Source organism: Rhinatrema bivittatum, chromosome 6 (assembly GCF_901001135.1).
Source record: "Rhinatrema bivittatum chromosome 6, aRhiBiv1.1, whole genome shotgun sequence".
Classification (NCBI taxonomy): domain Eukaryota; kingdom Metazoa; phylum Chordata; class Amphibia; order Gymnophiona; family Rhinatrematidae; genus Rhinatrema; species Rhinatrema bivittatum.
This window is the reverse complement of record NC_042620.1, coordinates 262824015-262841604: the sequence shown is the minus strand read 5'-3', so window position 1 is coordinate 262841604 and position 17590 is coordinate 262824015. Positions and strand designations below refer to the sequence as shown.

Below are 17590 nucleotides of genomic sequence, written 5' to 3'. Positions count from 1 at the left end.
ATGGGCCAATTTCTGATTGCTTCCTTCCTGGGAATGTCTCCCTGACCATGTGCCACAGCTATTTGAAAATCTCTGCCACTACACTGCATCACCTGATCAGCTCTGCAGCTTGATCTTGTCCACTACACCTTGCTGGTAATCTGGACTGGTCTATCAGATGCTCAGAAAGTTTAAACTATCTTCTGAGGCTCTTATGGCACTTGGCAGCGCAGGGCAATTCTGCCATGAGGCCACATTGCTGGATGGCTAGCATTCCCTATTGTTTTTTTTCTCTGCCTGTTTTCACTGTTATACAATTTTTTCTTTAAATCTTTTTATGTCCTTTTGCTCCCTGATGTTTATTTCATTCTAGGTCACGTCTTCCTCCGGTTCAATCAAATTCTTTATAATTTCAGTTAATGCCAGTGAAATATCCTACAGGATCAGTTTAAAGTTGCTAGCTATTTTTGCTAAGTCCACTTTGGTTTCCTGGGCCTCCACTTTGTGACTCACCATCAATTCAGCTTCAATTCCTACCATGTTTTGTGATTCACCTCCGATCCCTGTATTGCTTCTACTAAATTTTGCAAGAGCTGCGGTGGAGCTTTGCTGCCCACCCATCCTCACTTCTCCAGGGTTTCTGCTACCCAGTTGCTGAAACTTGGTTGCATTTAACCATCTTTATAAAGCAGCAATAGCTGATATTTACCGTGGGGGGAAAAAGGATTTGTCCGAGCAGCCATAAGTGCTTATCAGCATTTCTTGTGCCCATCGGGTTATTGCTCATGGTGTGGCCAGAAATTAAAAGGGGTTTGTAGCCCAAAGTAAAACAAGCTGCAGCCCAAAAGGTAGCCCAAAGGGAGGATCCCCCTCAGAAGACAAACGAAAAGCGAAGAGGAAAATTTGAAGCTCTCTCCCTCTCCGGATGCATGACAAGAGTCATAACGGCAGGCTCATGACTGCACACAGGTAACACAGCTATCTCAGTGGAGGAAGTTGGAAAATTAGCCCAACCAGCATGAAGACACTTTTTCCACACAATAGGAAAATAAAAAAATAGTCCAAATGGGCATGAATCAGCCCAATGTGACAACAGGAGCTGTTCTTAAAAGGAGAAGACAGGGGCAGAGGCTAAAAGCACCAGCCCGGCGTGAGCACAGATTTGCTTTCTAATGCTTCTGGGAGTGGAGTTGGTGAGTTCCACTACTGTTCAAACCTGGGACTAAGAAGGAACTGCGAGAAGATTATACTGTTACCCATGCCAGCTGAATTATTGGAAGCATGCTGCAAGGCTGTTATTCCTTGAGTGCTGTGCCTAAGGGAAGGCAGACCTCAAAGCTTTGATGGATGAGCTCTCTGTTTCAGCAGGACTGAAAATTGGCACTCCTCTCTAGTACTCTCCACTCTGTAAAGGGCTCTTGTAGCCTGCTGGGGCAGTTATCTCTCCCCCTGATGGCTGCCACTGCATCTCCTTCCCCCTGCCAGAAGTAACAAGGTGGCTGGAGACCTTACTTCTAGAAAAGATTTTCATTTATTTGTCATTCACTTCTTTTAAAAAGCATCAATCTGTGGGAATTATGGGACAAGATCTATTATTTAAAAAAAGTCTGTCAAAAATGAAGCAGCAGCAGCAAGTGCAGCAAATAGCTGCCTCAATCTCCCCACAGACCCTCTTTCCATCACAGTGTCTCAGTGCAGGGCCTGGGCTCTCATCTACGAGGGACTCCTCCTAGAACCTCGACGGGAGGACGTCTGGGACTCCGAATGCCTCACTCCTGACAGATCCAATTTCTATACTATCTCTTTGCCCAGGGGTCTAAGGTCTCGGATCAGGGTGAGCCCGTTCTGGAAGACTCCTGGAATCGAGAAACCACAATCCAATTACTAGCTGCCAATCCCTTGCCAGACCTAGAAACAGCCAGCACGAGACACAGCAATGCTGTGAGACTCGTCTCCAGCCATAGGCTTCCCTGGCTCTCAGCGTTCAGCAGTAGTGAGTCTTGTTTGCCTCTGAAATTCACTCCACCCTACTGCTTTTAAAGTCTCTCTTCCACTCAAAGCTGATCCTGCGTGCTCAGACACCTCCGGATTGTACCTGCCAGCCAAATCCCCCTCCCTTTTTACAGCTGCTCCTGCCAACCTGGCTCTTAAAACAACTTCCAGGAATAGTAAGAGGAGGGTTCTCGCTTTACAATGTCGTGTACAAAAATTCAAGTTGGTGGGGTTGCTGCTGCTGCTGCAGTTGGAGTGGACTTGGTCGTTTTCGCCTCTGTAACCGGGGATATGCAGAACAGGAGAGAACGCCCTTTCTCCTGTTGTTTATTTCTGAAGTTCATCGGTCCAATGAACCTAAAAGGAGACAGGAGTAGGAATCAGACACCTCCATGGCATTTAGCCACCTTCCAGGGCTCTGCCTCCTCCTGACTCTAGCCTCCTACCTGGGTGGGCGTGCAGATTTCCTCTAAGTCACCATAGCAACCCTTCCTGTAGCGAATCAAGTCTCCCCACAGCATGGTGTTTCTGCATCTGCAGGGGACAACATGCAGGAAGGATTAGTTGGGAGTGTTCCTGCAGCCAGGTACAGGATCAGTTATTAGCGAGGACGGGAGTCACAGAGCAGTCACCCACATCGAAATCACCCGGGCGAGAAATCATTTATACACAAGGGTGATTCCTTTCACAGCAGACAGCCATCCCCCATCTGACACTGCAGTCAGTCTGTCACAGAACTGCTCAGGCTCGTCTTTCCTCTCCTGCCCATCAGCGTTACGCGGTCACACCCAATGCATGTACCCTGGGCACTTCCCCTCCACCGGGATAAAATGCTGCGGCTCCTCACTCAGAAACAACTCTGCCAGGCAAAACAGGTGAGCGGTCATTGTGCAGCCAGGGTGGAAGCAGTGCAGGGCGTCATCCTCACTCTGTGGATAAAAGGACAAGAAACAAAATAGGTGGAAGATCCAGGTTCAAATTCAACTGCTGCCAGCAACTAAGTATCTGACTTTCAGCACTGAGTCACTCAGAGCTGACACCTGTAGACTCAGCTTTATTTATTTGTTTTATATTCTACCTTTCAGACACTTCAAAGCGGATTACATTCAGGTACTGTTGGTTTCTAGGCCCATGGCTGCCACCAGCTTTCAGCGCATGTCCTTCAAAGTCACTCTCTTCATTTTGCAAACTTGGGAGTCTTAATGCAGAGATTTAGAAATTGTCAGGAAAAGGGCATATGAAATATTTCAAATTAGAAAAGAGTGGTGAATGCATGAAATGGCTTACCCGTGGAAGGGATTGAGGCAAAAATAACAGAATTACTACAAAAAAGCAGAGAGGAAACCAAAGATCATTTGCAGTCTATGGCACTGCAAACGGATGCAAATTTGGCAAACGACATGGGCCTTATGTCCCTTATCTGCCATCACAGTCTATGAAAGCGGAAAACCTATTTAGCAGACTGGTGCTTCTGAGGAAGTGAGGTTAAACAGGCTCATGAAGCTGAGAGGGAAGCAAGGCTCTCATTCAAAAAGGCCTTAAAAACAAACCTATTTATGGCAGCATTTAACCCCAAATGATGATAAGTGGGCCGAATCAATGACTGATGAATTACCGCTGACTACACCTATATGTTTTCTATTGTTTTGTTTTATTCTGATTTTTAGGTATGTATTATACTATTCTCCATTGTAAACATTTTTATGATTTGTGTGGATTAAAAAAAAATGTATTTAAATAAAATAAAGTTCTACTGCCACCTTGAGGATAGCACCCGAGGTGCATATTTTGTCCAAACAGCAGAGGAGAGGCTTTGTGCTACAGCCCGGGCCGTGGGAATGTGGTGCTCTTTTAAGTGGGGGTCACGATCCTTCTTCTCTGCGTGGGGGAAGCTCGGCCTTTGCTCACCTGGAAGTGTGTGTGGCACACCGGGCAACGCTGCCTGCAGAGGTCCCGCTGGGAGGGTGGCAGCTCCCCTGGGTCCCCGGCCGCTCCTCCTCCCTCTGCCCTCTTCTTTCCGTCCTTTGCTCTGGAGGGCGCCTTTGCCCGTACCTGGCCAAAAGAGAGGGGCATGTGCAGAGGAGGCTCCAGGTGCGAAGGAAAGTCCCGGCGGTATTCCTGCTTCAGCCAGCGGATGGTAAGCGGCAGGCGGTTCCAGGGGGCCACACAGAGCATGCTGGCCATCACCCGCAGATGGAAGTCAAAGCTCGACTCCTGCCGGGACTTGCGAGAAACATGGGTCAAACGGCGAGAGGCATGGGGATGCTGCCAGGCCCACTCAAACTGCACCACAGAGAGAAACCCCCATCAGAGGAGAGACGTACCCCAAGTTCACCCCCTAAATCAAACAGTAATTAGACAAAAAAACTTCTCCTTCCTGCACTTTGTAATTTTTTTTTTACTCGTTAGTAGTATTCTTATTTTTTCACTTTTATTTCCTCCCCACTTTATGTTTTAAATTTGGCCACACCTGCACCAGCTGTCAAGCCAATACAGTTTCCTGAATCTGACATAAAGCAGAAGGAAAGCATGCAAAGGATCCTGATCAGAGAGGTCTTTTATTTTTTTTTTTTATGAGGGGGTGGGAGTACAATTTGCCCCAGATTCATACTTCAACTAAAAACACTAAAGAGAGAGGAAAGATAAGAAGAAAGTAGAAAGAAGCTCTGGTTGGCCTTACTGGGATGAGAGGCTGGAGTTTTGCCCGTAAGCTACTAAGTGACTCTGATAAATGGAAGCCGAGCAAACTAGAAGGGGGTTTGCATAGAATCTGCGGGGAAGAATCATACTGGTCCTCTGGGATTAGAAAAGGTTAAGTTAGGTTCTTACCTGCTAATTATCATTCCTTGAGTTCTGACAGACCAGTCCAGATAAGTGAGATTTGTCTCCCTACCAGCAGATGGAGGCAGAGGGCAAGCTGATCTGACTCGACATCCAACTCTATATATTCTGATACCTTTCCTACTGTATCATTAGTCTATTGCTGAATGATTAGGCTTCCCTGGAACTCAAAAAGAAGATAGTACAAAAGAGGAAAAAAACAGTTTCAGTAACAAAGAGAAGGCCTCAACATAAAGGGATTAGCACAAACAATAAAATAATAAGATCAATAAATCATAAAATTAAATTTACAGTAAGTATCTTATTAAAAAACAAATAAATTACAGGGGTTAGTATAATACAATAAAATTACAAGATAAATCATAAATGTCATAAAAGAAAAAGAAAAGAAAGTGTGCCTCATTCTTCAGAAAATTATTTAACTTCCTTGCCAGAATAATATCAGATTATTCTGATCCCTCAAAAGCTTTTTTAGAAAGCTACGTTTTTAGAATTAAAAAAAAAAAATCATAAAATCTGTTTGTAGCCTTAAATCGAGAGGTAAAGAGTTCCATAGTTTAGGTCCTGCTATTGAAATGGCTCTCTCCCTCACCTTACTTAAATGTGCAGTTCCTATAGAGGGGATGACCAGGAGGCGTTTATTTGCTGATTTTAAGATTCTCTGTGTGGTGTAACGATGTAAGACCGCATAAGCCATTCTGTTCTATCACTGTTAATAAATTTGTGTAGTAAACAAAGAACTTTGAAATACAGCAATTGCTCCTGCAGCAGCCCCCGACTCCAAGGCAGGAAATGCTTGTAAAATGATCTCACAGCACTCATGCACTGCTAATCATTCAGCTAAACCAAATACTGAATCTCCAATGAAGATACCTTGTCTAAATTACAACAGTAGTTTATTCCAACAGGTGATCAAAACATATAGCTTACTGACTGCAGTCTTGAGGGGGAGGGAAGAGGAGAGGTTAATCTCTACAGAACTGATTCTAGAGCTGAATTAGCTGTTGCAGGAATTGTAAAGGAAAATTGGTTCTTACCTGCTAATTTTCGTTCCTGTAGTATCACGGATCAGCCTAGACTGCTGGGTTATGCCTCCCTTCCAGCAGATGGAGACAGAGAAAAACTTTAAGGACACTCCTGTAAGTAGGATGCGCCACCTATAGCCCCTTCAGTAAAAACAATATCAAAGCAGAATTAAAGTGGTAACAGGAATCCAAAAATTTAAATGGTTAAACCAAATTTAGGAGACTCAACTATGTACAAAATTTGAAATCTTCATCTTGTTATAATATGACAGGAAAAAACCGATAATCTGTCGAGCAAAATCAAAAAACTGGGAGGGCGTCTGGGCTGATCCGTGGGACTACAGGAACGAAAATCAGCAGGTAAGAACCAATTTTCCTTTCCCTGTACATACCCAGATCAGTCCAGACTGCTAGGATGTACCCAAGTCGCCTTACATGGGGTGGGACCTAGAAAGCCTCACTCGAAGCACATCGCTGCCAAAACTCTCCGAGTCGGGAGCCCGAACATCCAAACGTAATGCCACCTTACAAATCTCCTGAGGGGAAATCAACTGACTTTCTGCCCAGGATGCAGCCTGAGAACGGAGCGAATGAGCCTTAAGACCCTCTGGAACTGCTCGCCTGTGACATATGTATGCTGAAGAAATAGCATCCTTCAACCACCGGGCAATAGTAGCCTTGGAAGCTTTATGCCCTTTCCTGGGACCACGCCACAAGACAAAAAGATGATCCGACAGGTGAAAATCATTAGTGCCCTCCAAGAACGCATCAGCGCCTGCCTGACATCCAAATGCTTCAATTCACGAGCATGTGGAGAATTCTGATCCAAATCCAGGAACACAGGCACTGTGTTCCTGGATTTGGTTCACGGACTGGTTCACGTGAAAAGCCGATACAACCTTAGGCAGAAAGGACGGCACAGTTCTAAGAGAAACGCCAAAATCGGAAAACCTAAGAAAAGGTTTGCAACAAGATATGGCCTGAATTTCCAAAATTCTCCGAGCCAAGCAGATAGCTACCAAAAGCACCGTCTTGAGCATAAGGTCCTTCAGAGTGATGCACCTGAGCGGTTCAAAAGGAAGGTCACACAACGTCCTAAGGACCAAATTCAAACTCCAGGATGGACAAACAGCTTGACGTGGTGGATGCAAATGCTTAACACCCCGAAGGAAACGAACCACATCCGGTTGAGCCGCTATGGACGCACCGTCCACCTTTCCACGTAAACATCCTAACGCCGCCACTTGAACCCGGAGAGAACTGAAAGCTAGTCCTTTTGCCAAACCCTCTTGCAAGAAGGCTAGAATGTGGACTATCGAGGCCCGCCTAGGAGAAACATTCGACCTACTACTCCAAGAGTCAAAAACCTTCCAGACTCGGACATACGTAAGAGAGGTGGAAGTTTTGCGAGCCCATAAAAGAGTGGAAATAACCGAATCCGGATACCTCTTCTTTATCAACTGCCGCCTCTAATAAGCCAAGCCGCTAGACAAAAGCGATCCACCTGGTCGAAAAATATTGGACCCTGCTGCGGGAGATTCGGAAGATTTATTTATTTATTTATTTATTTTATTTAGGACAATTTATATACCGAACAAATTGTATACACTTCAAGTCGGTTTACAAACTTTACCAGGCAGTCTTTAACGACATAACCATAAAATTCATTCAAAAATAAAAATAACACTGTGTCCATTAAAAACCTAAAATAGTAAAGATAAAACAAATAAACCTAAAAAACATGGAAAACCTTAACTTAATTATTTTTACAAAATAATAAAATACATAAAATTTAATCAAATCAATCAACTAAAATAAGGAAGATGACCCAGATGTAGCAGCCCTTCCATTGCAAGGTTGAGGAGATCCACGAACCACAGCCTTCATGGACCAGCACCACCGCTTCCGTATGGGCTTCTATCCTTCTCAAAACCTTGCCTACCAGAGGCCAAGAGGGAATAAGTAAAGCAGAATGTCGCGAGGCCATGGGAGGACAAGAGCGTTCAGCTCTTCTGCTCCATGCTCTCTTCTGCAATTGAAAAGTGCGGCACCTTGGCATTCCCTGGAGTCACTAGTAGATCCAAACAGGGACTCCCCCAGTGATGAGATATTAATGCGAATGCCTCAGACAGCTCCCATTCTCCGGGATCCAATCTCTGACAGCTCAGAAAATCCGCCTGTACGTTGTCTACCCCAGCAATGTGTGAAGCCGCTATCCTGAGCAGATGAGTTTCTGCCCAGGCCATGAGCTCGTCCGCCTCCGCTGCTACAGGGCGGCTCTTTGTGCCTCCCTGCCGGTTGATATATGCTACCGTCATTGTGCTGTCAGAAAGCACTCTCACCGACCGACAATAAACTAGAGGCAAAAACTTCTGCAGGGCCAAGCGGACTGCCCTGGTCTCGAGATGATTGATGGACCATTGCGCTTCCTGCTGCGTCCATTGGCCTTGGGCTGCCTGAGATTGGCAAACTGCCCCCCAGCCGGAAAGACTGGCATCCGTTTTCACAATAGTCCACTGAGGGACCTCCAGATCCATCCCCCGAGACAAGTGTTCGTGGGTCAGCCACCAAGCTAGGCTGGATCTGGCCGGTTCCTGGAGGGGTAAGGGAACTTGAAAAGCTTCCACTTGGGGTCCCAATGTGAAAGCAAAGCCGTATGCAATGGCCTCATATGAGCAAAAGCCCACGGGACCAACTCCAGAGTGGACACCATAGAACCAAGAACCTGTAAATAGTCCCACGCCCTGGGAACTGGCAGGGTCAAGAGACACCGAACTTACGACATGAGTTTGTCTATCCGATCCTGCATCAGGAAGACTTTCCCAATGAGAGTATCGAATCTCTCCCCCAAAAAATCCAGGACCTGGGCGGGGGGACAACTGGCTCTTGTCCGCATTGATGATCCAACCCAGAGCGTGAAGTGTCTGCACCACCCTGGCGACTGCCGCCTCGCATAATTCCTTTGACTTCGCTCGAATGAGCCAGTCGTCCAAGTAGGGATGGACCAGGATCCCCTGGCAATGGAGAGCCGCCGCCATCACCTTGGTAAATGTGCGCGGAGTGGTCGCTAGCCCGAAGGGAAGTGCCTGAAACTGGTAATGCTTGCCAAGGACCATAAACTGGAGATACTGCTGATGATCCTTCCGAATTGCAACGTATAGGTACGCTTCCATCAAATCGAGGGACGCTAAAAAATTCCCCTGCTCTGACGGAAGCGATTACGGAACGTAGCGTTTCCATATGAAAACGGGACACTCAGAGCTCTGTTGACCTTCTTCAGATCTAAAATCGGACGGAAGGACCCTTCCTTCTTCGGAACCAGAAAATAAATGGAATACCTGCCGGTTTGAAGTTCATTCAGAGGAACTGGAATGACCGCCCCGAGGTCCAACTACCGGCGAAATGTGAGTGACACCTGGCGCCTTTTCTCCAGAGACCCGCAGGGCAATACCAGAAATAGACTGCGTAAGGGACAAGCAAAATCTAAGGCGTAGCCGTGTTCTATAATGTTTAGAACCCAATGGTCCGACGTTATTTTGACCCACTCCTCGTAAAACAGGGACAGCCGCCACCCAACGACTGGAACAGGGGAGTGGGCTGGTGCTATTTCATTGGGAGGACTTGACTCCCGTCGCCCCTGTGGCACCACCGTCTCGGGCGGGTCTGCGGCCACGAAAGGAATGAGACCAGGTCTGCGACCTGCCGGATGACTGCCTTTGGCCAAACGGAGCCGGCTTAGACTGGCGAAAACAGCGCTGCCCCCGAAAATGTGACAGGGAAGGGCCGAAACCTCTGGAAGCTTTTGGCCTATCCTCCGAGAGCTTGTACACTTTATTGTACCCCAAGGACTTAATGAGCTTCTCCAAATCATCTCCAAAAAGTAATTTCCCCCGAAACAGAAAAGCACCCAGCTCAGACTCGGAGGAAACATCAGCCGACCAATTACGGAGCCATAAAAGCCTGCGGGCTGATACCGCAGAAGCTATAGTAAGCGAAGACGTACGAAGGAGATCGTACAAGGCATCTGCCCCATACGCTACCGCCTCCAAATGAACAGCCTGCTCCGACTCCTCCGGGGAGAGTTCTCTGGCACTCAGAAGTTGTTGTACCCATCGGAGACTCACACACTGCATTAAACTACTGCATTAAACTACTGCAAACGGCTGCTCGAACCCCCAGAGCCGATACTCCGAAGATACGCTTGAGAAACATCTCCAGCTTACGACCCCGAGGGTCCATAAGGGCAGCCGCCCCAACCACAGGAACAGTCGTACACTTGGTGACTGTGGATTCGGCCGCATCAATCTTGGGAACCTTAAGGAGGTCAAGAAAGTCATCTGGCAGCGGGTACAATTTTTCCATAGCTCTGCCTACGCGAAGGCTAGCTTCCGGAGTATCCCACTCCCGAAACATTAGCTGGAGCAACATAGGATGAAAAGGAAAAGTCCTAGCTGGGGAATGAAGACCAGACAGTACCGGATCCACCATGCCCTGATCCTGAGGCGTTGGCATCTGACCAGCCGATATGCCCAATCGCGCTAGGACATGTGGAATCATCGGCTCCAGCTCATGTCTACGAAAGAACCTAAGGACCCGAGGATCATTCCCCTTCCACTGGGGCCACACGCTCGGAATCTTTATTCATGTCCGCCTGAAGCGGATCCGCCAGTGGCACCGCCCCCTGGTTCCCGGAACCGGACCCTTCCCGGACCACCCTAATCTGGGAGACCTCAGGAGGATCCGGCCTAGGAACCTGCACGGGAAGAGAGGGCCCATCCCCAGGCCGCCCCGGAGGGGGCTCAGGATCTCCCATGGGCATAAGGCTAGCTAAATAATCTTTATGTAACAGTAAAATAAAATCAGCCGAAAGAGGATGCTGGCCCTTTAAATTTTCATGAGGTGGGGTACCCAAAGGAACATGGAAAGCAGGAAATAAATCATGGGGAGACCAGGGCAAAAATCCTGCGGAAATAACTGCTGAGCGAGATCCCCTCCCCCTGCTGAGCCGTCTGCATCAGCATCTAAAGTTCCTAAAATGTCCGCCGTTCCCACGTTCCGCGAGAGCAGGGCAGGCTGGGTAGCATGAGGCAGCATTGGGGCACCCGCACCACAGGACCGATGTGCCTGCCTCCCCCTGCCGCCAGCTGCCCCCACTGACGGGCCCTCGCACCCGGGAAGACACCGGGAGCAGAGGCTATCTCTGGAGAGCCGTGCTGCTGGCTCCCCACACGATTTTCAGGGCAAAATGCGCAGCATCGCCGCGGTGAACAAGGAGGGGAGGCCGCAAAAATAAACCCCGGAGCCCGGGAGGCCGATTAAGAGCAGCGCAGCTGCAAAAAAAAACAACGCATTCAGATTCTATTTTTTTTTAAATTTGCGTTGGCCTCACTAGAGCACAAGCCACGGTTGTCTCTGGGCCGGGGTGGGGGGGGAAGGGACCGGCCCACTGGTAAATCCCCCCCAGTCACTCACCGGCTGCTGCTCCTGGTACACTGGAGTGAAGGGCAAAGCACACGGCAGGCCTACCACCGAGGAGAAATGACTCTGCTCCTCGGGAGGCCCGGCTCTTTTCTTTTTTTTAAACTTTGTTTCAGCCAAACAAATTTAAAGGACTCCTGTCACTGCAACTCTTTTTCCCCCCCCCCCCTTGTTTAGAGTCAGTTTAGCCAGGACTGCAGGTTCTGCCACCTTCATCTGCTGGAGACAGAGAAATACTGAAGGGGCTGCATGTGGCGCATCCTACTTACAGGGATGTCCTTAAAGTTTTTCTCTGTCTCCATCTGCTGGAAGGGAGGCATAACTCAGCAGTCTGGACTGATCCGGGTACGCACAGGGAATGGAGATTTAAGTACACTTATTGTATGTATGTGTATGGTAAAAAGAAAATGCCTTTTCAAGGAAGGGGAGAGATGAGAGGCCATTTGCTTCTTTTTTCTCTCTCTCAGAAGCACACATGCACACTGAAAGCCTCCCAGCAGGCATAAACTAGAATCTGAGCCAATAAGAAGATACCAGAATCAGAGGGGCTGAAAACATGTGACCATACAGGGCCAACAACAAGAAGGGCTTGCAGTCCTTCTATGATGTCACATTATATAATAATAATAAATCTGCTCACAGTTATGGAGGTAGAACAATGCTGCCTTGGGAGGGCAGCAATGCTCCGGGTGCTCTGCTCTTCCTGTACTTCTCTCACCTGCTTGTGCTGCATTTAGCGCAGCCCCACTGCAGCTCCTGCAAAAATGACCCCGCCGCACTAGGCACATGCCAGACCCCACATCTGACACACTGTCAATCCCACTCCATACCTGTTCCGGAGGAGCGTGGGGAGGGGAAACGCGTGGGACTGTCTCTGGGAGTGCACAACAGGTCAAGTCACTACTGCTAGCTTTGGGTTGTACCTTCTCTTCTGCAATTTTTTATTTATTTTTTCAAGCTTCTTAAAGGCACAGAGCACAAAAATGGCTTTCACCAGGGAATGGAAATACAGGAATCTTGCCCAGATTGCCGTGCGGAAGGAAGAGCAACCACTCTTATGTCTGTCGTCCTGGAGGAGCCCCCAAATCAGCTTGATCTTAAGGCTGTTGATCCAGGAACCACTTTCCTTCACCTTCCTGCTCCTGGAGACAGAGAACTACAGACGCCTTCCCTGCTGTATTAAGACTATAGAGGGAAGGATGTCAAGTCAGATCAGCCTGCTCTCTGCCTCTATCTGTTGGTAGGAGGGACAAATCCCACTTGTCTGGACTGGTCTGTGTCTGGCAGGACAATAAAGAAGAGATCGCTGGGCACAACAACATTTTGTTCCTGGCAATTTCCTATTGCACTGTGTGTGGGTGAAACCGGTGAGAGAGCAATAATCTCTGGAAGGCTAATTAAAACTGTCTATGCGTTTCGATTAATGATCTGGAAAATTTGACCCTGGACTGAACCTGATGTGAGCACTGCCAACTGGACTTGTATGTAGCTGCTGGAAATAAAACTTTGTTGCGTTAAGTGTCCTTAAAAAGTACTGTCTTTATGTTTAAATTTGCAAACTAGGATGTCATGGTTATGTTAACATTCTTAATAAAGCCAAGCTTGAACTCTACAAATGAATGGCTTGCAGTTGTAGAGGCTGAAACATCTGACAGGAATAAAAAAAAAAAAAGAGATGTAAAGAAAGAGAGAGAGAATGAAAGAAAAAGATGTAGAGAGATGAATAGATTCCAGAGCATCTCAAAACAGCAGAAACTTGAAGCATTTCTTACCCTCAGTGCTGCAATATCAGAAGGGAAGCCATGAATGATCAGCACCATGTCCCTGGGGAAATAAGAAAGAGTTTGTGACACAACAGTTACAACGAAAAGCCTTCAGCAGGGTTTCACTGCCATTAGAAACATCACCTTTCTGTTTCATATGCCTAGATAATGCTGCTTCAGAATCCAACAGCAACCACAGACACCCCCATCCCTGCACACAGGGTAATCCCGTTAATGAAATTCATTATTGGAAGACCGCTACCAGCACCAAGCAAAAAGCCTTGAATACAGATCACAAATTTAGCTGCCAACTAATATTCTTCTGGAGAGAGAAAAACCTTGTTTCCACTCTGCTTCCCTCTTCAGTGACTTCCCAAATATTTCAGGGGAACCCCACATAAATAAGAACATGAGAAGTGCCAAGACGAGTCAGACCAAGGGCCCATCAAACCCAGCATCCTGTCTCTGACAGTGGCCAGTTCAGATTACCAGGAAGTACCCGGTAGATCTCAAAGAATAGATCCAATTCTTATTGTCCACTCCTAGGAATAAATGATGGCTTTCCCCAAATTTATGCGACTTAGAACTGTTCATGGATGTTTCTTCGAGGAACTTGTCCAAACCCCTTTTAAACCCAACAATACTAGATGCCTTGCCCACATCCTCCAGCAACAAATCCCTTAGCTTAATCGTATAATGAGTGAAAAATACACTTCCTCCAATTTGTTTTAAATCTGCTATCCCTTAGTTTCATGAAGTGCTTTCTATTTCTTATACTATCTAAAAGAGTAAATAACCACTCCCTATTTATCTGTTCTACCCCACTCATGATTTTATAAACCTCTATCATATCCCCTTATGGCCTCCAGCATCTCCCTTCTTCCCTCCCCTCTTGGAGGCTCAAAGCCAGCATGCAGCTGGAGCTTTGCAGAACATAGCTGTATTTCCAGAAGAAAGGAAAAGGAGATGAGTGGTTTACCAGGGCCCACGTCCGCTAGTACGCCAGGCCCCACCCTTGTGCTTGCCAGCATTGTGCTGGGTGATACGCCGCTCTGGATTCACAGTGAAGCCAATGTATATGCGACCTCTGAACTTGGGGTTGGTACAGAAGAGCAAGTAAACTCCAAAGAAGTTCTCCACTTCCACCACCATGGCACATGAGGAGATGAGCTGAGGAGAGAAAGGGGGAAGAGAAATAAAGCACGTCTTCAACAAGGAAATGAGATATCCTGTTGGCATAGAGGCTGCACTGTGTACTGCCACACAGGAGAGCCAAGTTCAGCTCCTGAATCAGATTCCTGTTTCTCAGGCTGGGGCAGGGAAGGCTGAGGAAACAGCATTTAAATATCCTGGAAGAGAGGGGGTCCTAACCATCGTAAAGTAGTGACATCTAGCAGTTGATCATACAGTGCATGTGCACTGGGCTCTAAAGGAAGCAGAAGTTCATGCCTTTTAGCTGAGGATCATCACTGAGATGGCCAGGCTGAGGGTGGGGTTACCACCTCACCCAAGTCAGCACAGACAAATTGAGCAGGTCCAAGTTTTAGTATATTGCATGTATGGAACTGTAGTCCTATTTTTTCTTGGGGGAAATCAAAACTTTTCTATGCACACAATTTAGCAAAACCAGAACTGAATCACCTCTTTGGGTTAAACGGCCAGGCCAGATAAATAGGAGAAAATTCCAATAACTGAAAATGAATCCAAATCCCTGAGTGGGCAGGAATTACCTACCTGAGTTGGAAGTCCAGAAATAGGCAGTAATAAAATTGCTGAGTTGTGCAATCAAATTAATTCTTTTAGCAGTCACTGGATGGTTCTAGGTCATCAGGGCATGCTAAATCAATTTGGGTTTTATTCCACAGCATCTATGCAACTTGTGGTTCCATTTTCTCTAAGAATAGACAAGCATATGTCAGATGCATAGCAGCAAATATATCCAGTCATCAAAGCTTCAACCTTAGACTAATAACCATTTGCTCATTTTTCATAAATGTTCATTCAAAAAATGTCTTACCTATTAGAACTAAGAAAAGAAGGAAATAAAAGTTCTATAGATGCAGCCTGATAAAACGAGGTCTGCTTCAATCTGCCATAGACAACTTGAAACCATCTGGTGACCAAGTATTGTCCCATTTACAGAGTGGTCTAGAGCACAGCACTTTCTGAAAGACATCGGTCAGATGGAGACGGAAAATACTGAGGATCTGCACTTCCTGCAGGGGTATATGTACTAGGGGCTGAAATCAGATTGAAATCTGATCTGTCTCCAACTGCTAGCGGGAGTACACTATACCCATTGGTTCTGAGTCCATCTGCTACACGCTAGGAAATACTACATTCAAATGGAAGCAATAACCCTGGATCTCACAATTCCTAAAAGCGAGGCTGTCATATTCACGCCGTAGATGTCACATCGTAATTTGACTGCTCAATGCAGGGCGAGCGTGAGACCAAAGTAGAGTGATGTCATAGACACTGCAGGCCAATCGGGTGGCAGATTGCAGGAAAAACTTACCAAAATGACAATCGAAAAGCAAAACAATGGGGGGGGGGGGGGGGCACAAACTTCTCAGCAGTACTAAATACTAGAGATGTGAATCGTGTCCTCGATCGTCTTAACGATCGATTTCGGCTGGGAGGGGGAGGGAATCGTATTGTTGCCGTTTGGGGGGGTAAAATATCGTGAAAAATCGTGAAAAACGTAAAATCGCAAAACCGGCACATTAAAACCCCCTAAAACCCACCCCCGACCCTTTAAATTAAATCCCCCCCCCTCCCGAACCCCCCCAAATGACTTAAATAACCTTCGGGTCCAGTGGCGGTCCGGAACGGCAGCGGTCCGGAACGGGCTCCTGCTACTGAATCTTGTTGTCTTCAGCCGGCGCCATTTTCCAAAATGGCGCCGAAAAATGGCGGCGGCCATAGACGAACACGATTGGACGGCAGGAGGTCCTTCCGGACCCCCGCTGGACTTTTGGCAAGTCTTGTAGGGGTCAGGAGGCCCCCCCCAAGCTGGCCAAAAGTTCCTGGAGGTCCAGCGGGGGTCAGGGAGCGATTTCCCGCCGCGAATCGTTTTCGTACAGAAAATGGCGCCGGCCATAAGCGTATGGTCGGCGCCATTTTCCGTACGGAAAATGGCACCGGCAGGAGATCGACTGCAGGAGGTCGTTCAGCGAGGGTTCCGGCGCCTCGCTGAATGACCTCCTGCAGTCGATCTCCTGCCGGCGCCATTTTCCGTACGAAAACGATTCGCGGCGGGAAATCGCTCCCTGACCCCCGCTGGACCTCCAGGAACTTTTGGTCAGCTTGGGGGGGCCCTCCTGACCCCCACAAGACTTGCCAAAAGTCCAGCGGGGGTCCGGAAGGACCTCCTGCCGTCCAATCGTGTTCGTCTATGGCCGCCGCCTTTTTTCGGCGCCATTTTGGAAAATGGCGCCGGCTGAAGACAACAAGATTCAGTAGCAGGAGCCCGTTCCGGACCGCTGCCGTTCCGGACCGCCGCTGGACCCGCAGGTTATTTAAGTCATTTGGGGGGGGGTTCGGGAGGGTGGGGGATTTAATTTAAAGGGTCGGGGGTGGGTTTTAGGGGGTTTTAGTGTGCCGGCTCACGATTCTAACGATTTATAACGATAAATCGTTAGAATCTCTATTGTATTGTGTTCCATAACGGTTTAAGACGATATTAAAATTATCGGACGATAATTTTAATCGTCCTAAATCGATTCACATCCCTACTAAATACCTATCACATACTAGGCAGTCGGTCTGTGCCAGAAAGGATGCCTAATAGCATAAGATAGCCCTGACATTGTCCCAACGGCAAATGTAGATCCAATTTCTCAAAGTAAAAACAGTAGGATTTAGAAGTCCAAATATGCAATGGGGGGAGGGGGAAAAAAAACCATCTGGTGACCCTAGGCTGCATTTTCAGAATATCAGCTCTGTCCAATTGATGGTTACCATTAGCGCTCAACCTTGTTTTTTTGTGTTTTTTACCAAGGTGCATGTTGGGACTTGTAGTCTTATTTCTGAATTACCACCTAGGGATGCAATGGAACACAATAAGCCTCTTCCCCTCCCCCTTCAAGGTATAAGACTGAACATAAATGTCTGCTCAGAGCCTGTGTTTCTTCTGTGTGCGGATATATTAAAATGCATGTATACAGCATACTGTTAAAAGTCGTGTCATACCTGCACTGGGGACTGCACTGGGCACAGGCCCGGCATGCCCCGACGCTGCTCCTTCCTTGCGCCCCCCGTAGCTCGAGCTCCACGCCCGACGCCAGCTGCCTGTTTACGTCACCTTCCGCCCCGCCTCTCAAGGTTTCCTTAGAAACCGGGCTGCCTTTAGTTCCTGAGACGGGGGAGTTGGGTAATGATAAAGAGAGGAGAAAGTGAATGAGAGCATGGTATCTAGTTTTATTTGGTAGATAAAATCTTCTCACAGCCGAATTTTTCCATTATAATAACAATTTGTTCTTTCTTTCCCTTATCGGGCAGTGTCTTGGC

General features: G+C 47.4%; 1 protein-coding gene across 3 annotated transcripts; it reads right to left on the bottom strand.

Annotated features, from left to right (window-relative positions):
- Nucleotides 1-1491: 1491 nt before the first annotated feature.
- LOC115094221 (structure-specific endonuclease subunit slx1-like) lies at nt 1492-17582 on the bottom strand. Of its 3 annotated transcripts, none has more exons than XR_003857511.1 (8): nt 17273-17582; nt 14813-14972; nt 14058-14248; nt 13088-13139; nt 3880-4254; nt 2819-2900; nt 2418-2505; nt 1492-2328 (listed from the first exon to the last, which is right to left on the bottom strand). XR_003857511.1 is itself a non-coding variant. In XM_029607043.1 (8 exons), exons 3-8 carry the CDS (start codon nt 14228-14230, stop codon nt 2299-2301), a joined length of 702 nt encoding a protein of 233 aa, XP_029462903.1. In that variant the 5' UTR covers nt 14231-14248; nt 14813-14972; nt 17273-17562; the 3' UTR covers nt 1492-2298. The 3 variants fall into 3 exon arrangements, 2 of the variants coding, with proteins under 2 accessions (XP_029462903.1, XP_029462901.1); XM_029607043.1 differs by having other exon boundaries at nt 2773-2900; nt 4024-4254; nt 17273-17562; XM_029607041.1 differs by having other exon boundaries at nt 2773-2900; nt 14813-14970; nt 17273-17541.
- Between the last annotated feature and the right edge of the window lie 8 nt (nt 17583-17590).

Coding starts and splice junctions, on each gene's coding strand:
- LOC115094221 (XM_029607041.1), bottom strand. CDS start 14,230: ATGGTGGTGGAAGTGGAGAACTTCTTTGGAGTTTACTTGCTCTTCTGT. Junction 4,255..13,087: donor CTGATATTGCAGCACTGAGG/GTAAGAAATGCT, acceptor TCTGTGGTGCAG/TTTGAGTGGGCCTGGCAGCA. Junction 2,901..3,879: donor TGTGCCACACACACTTCCAG/GTGAGCAAAGGC, acceptor TTTTATCCACAG/AGTGAGGATGACGCCCTGCA.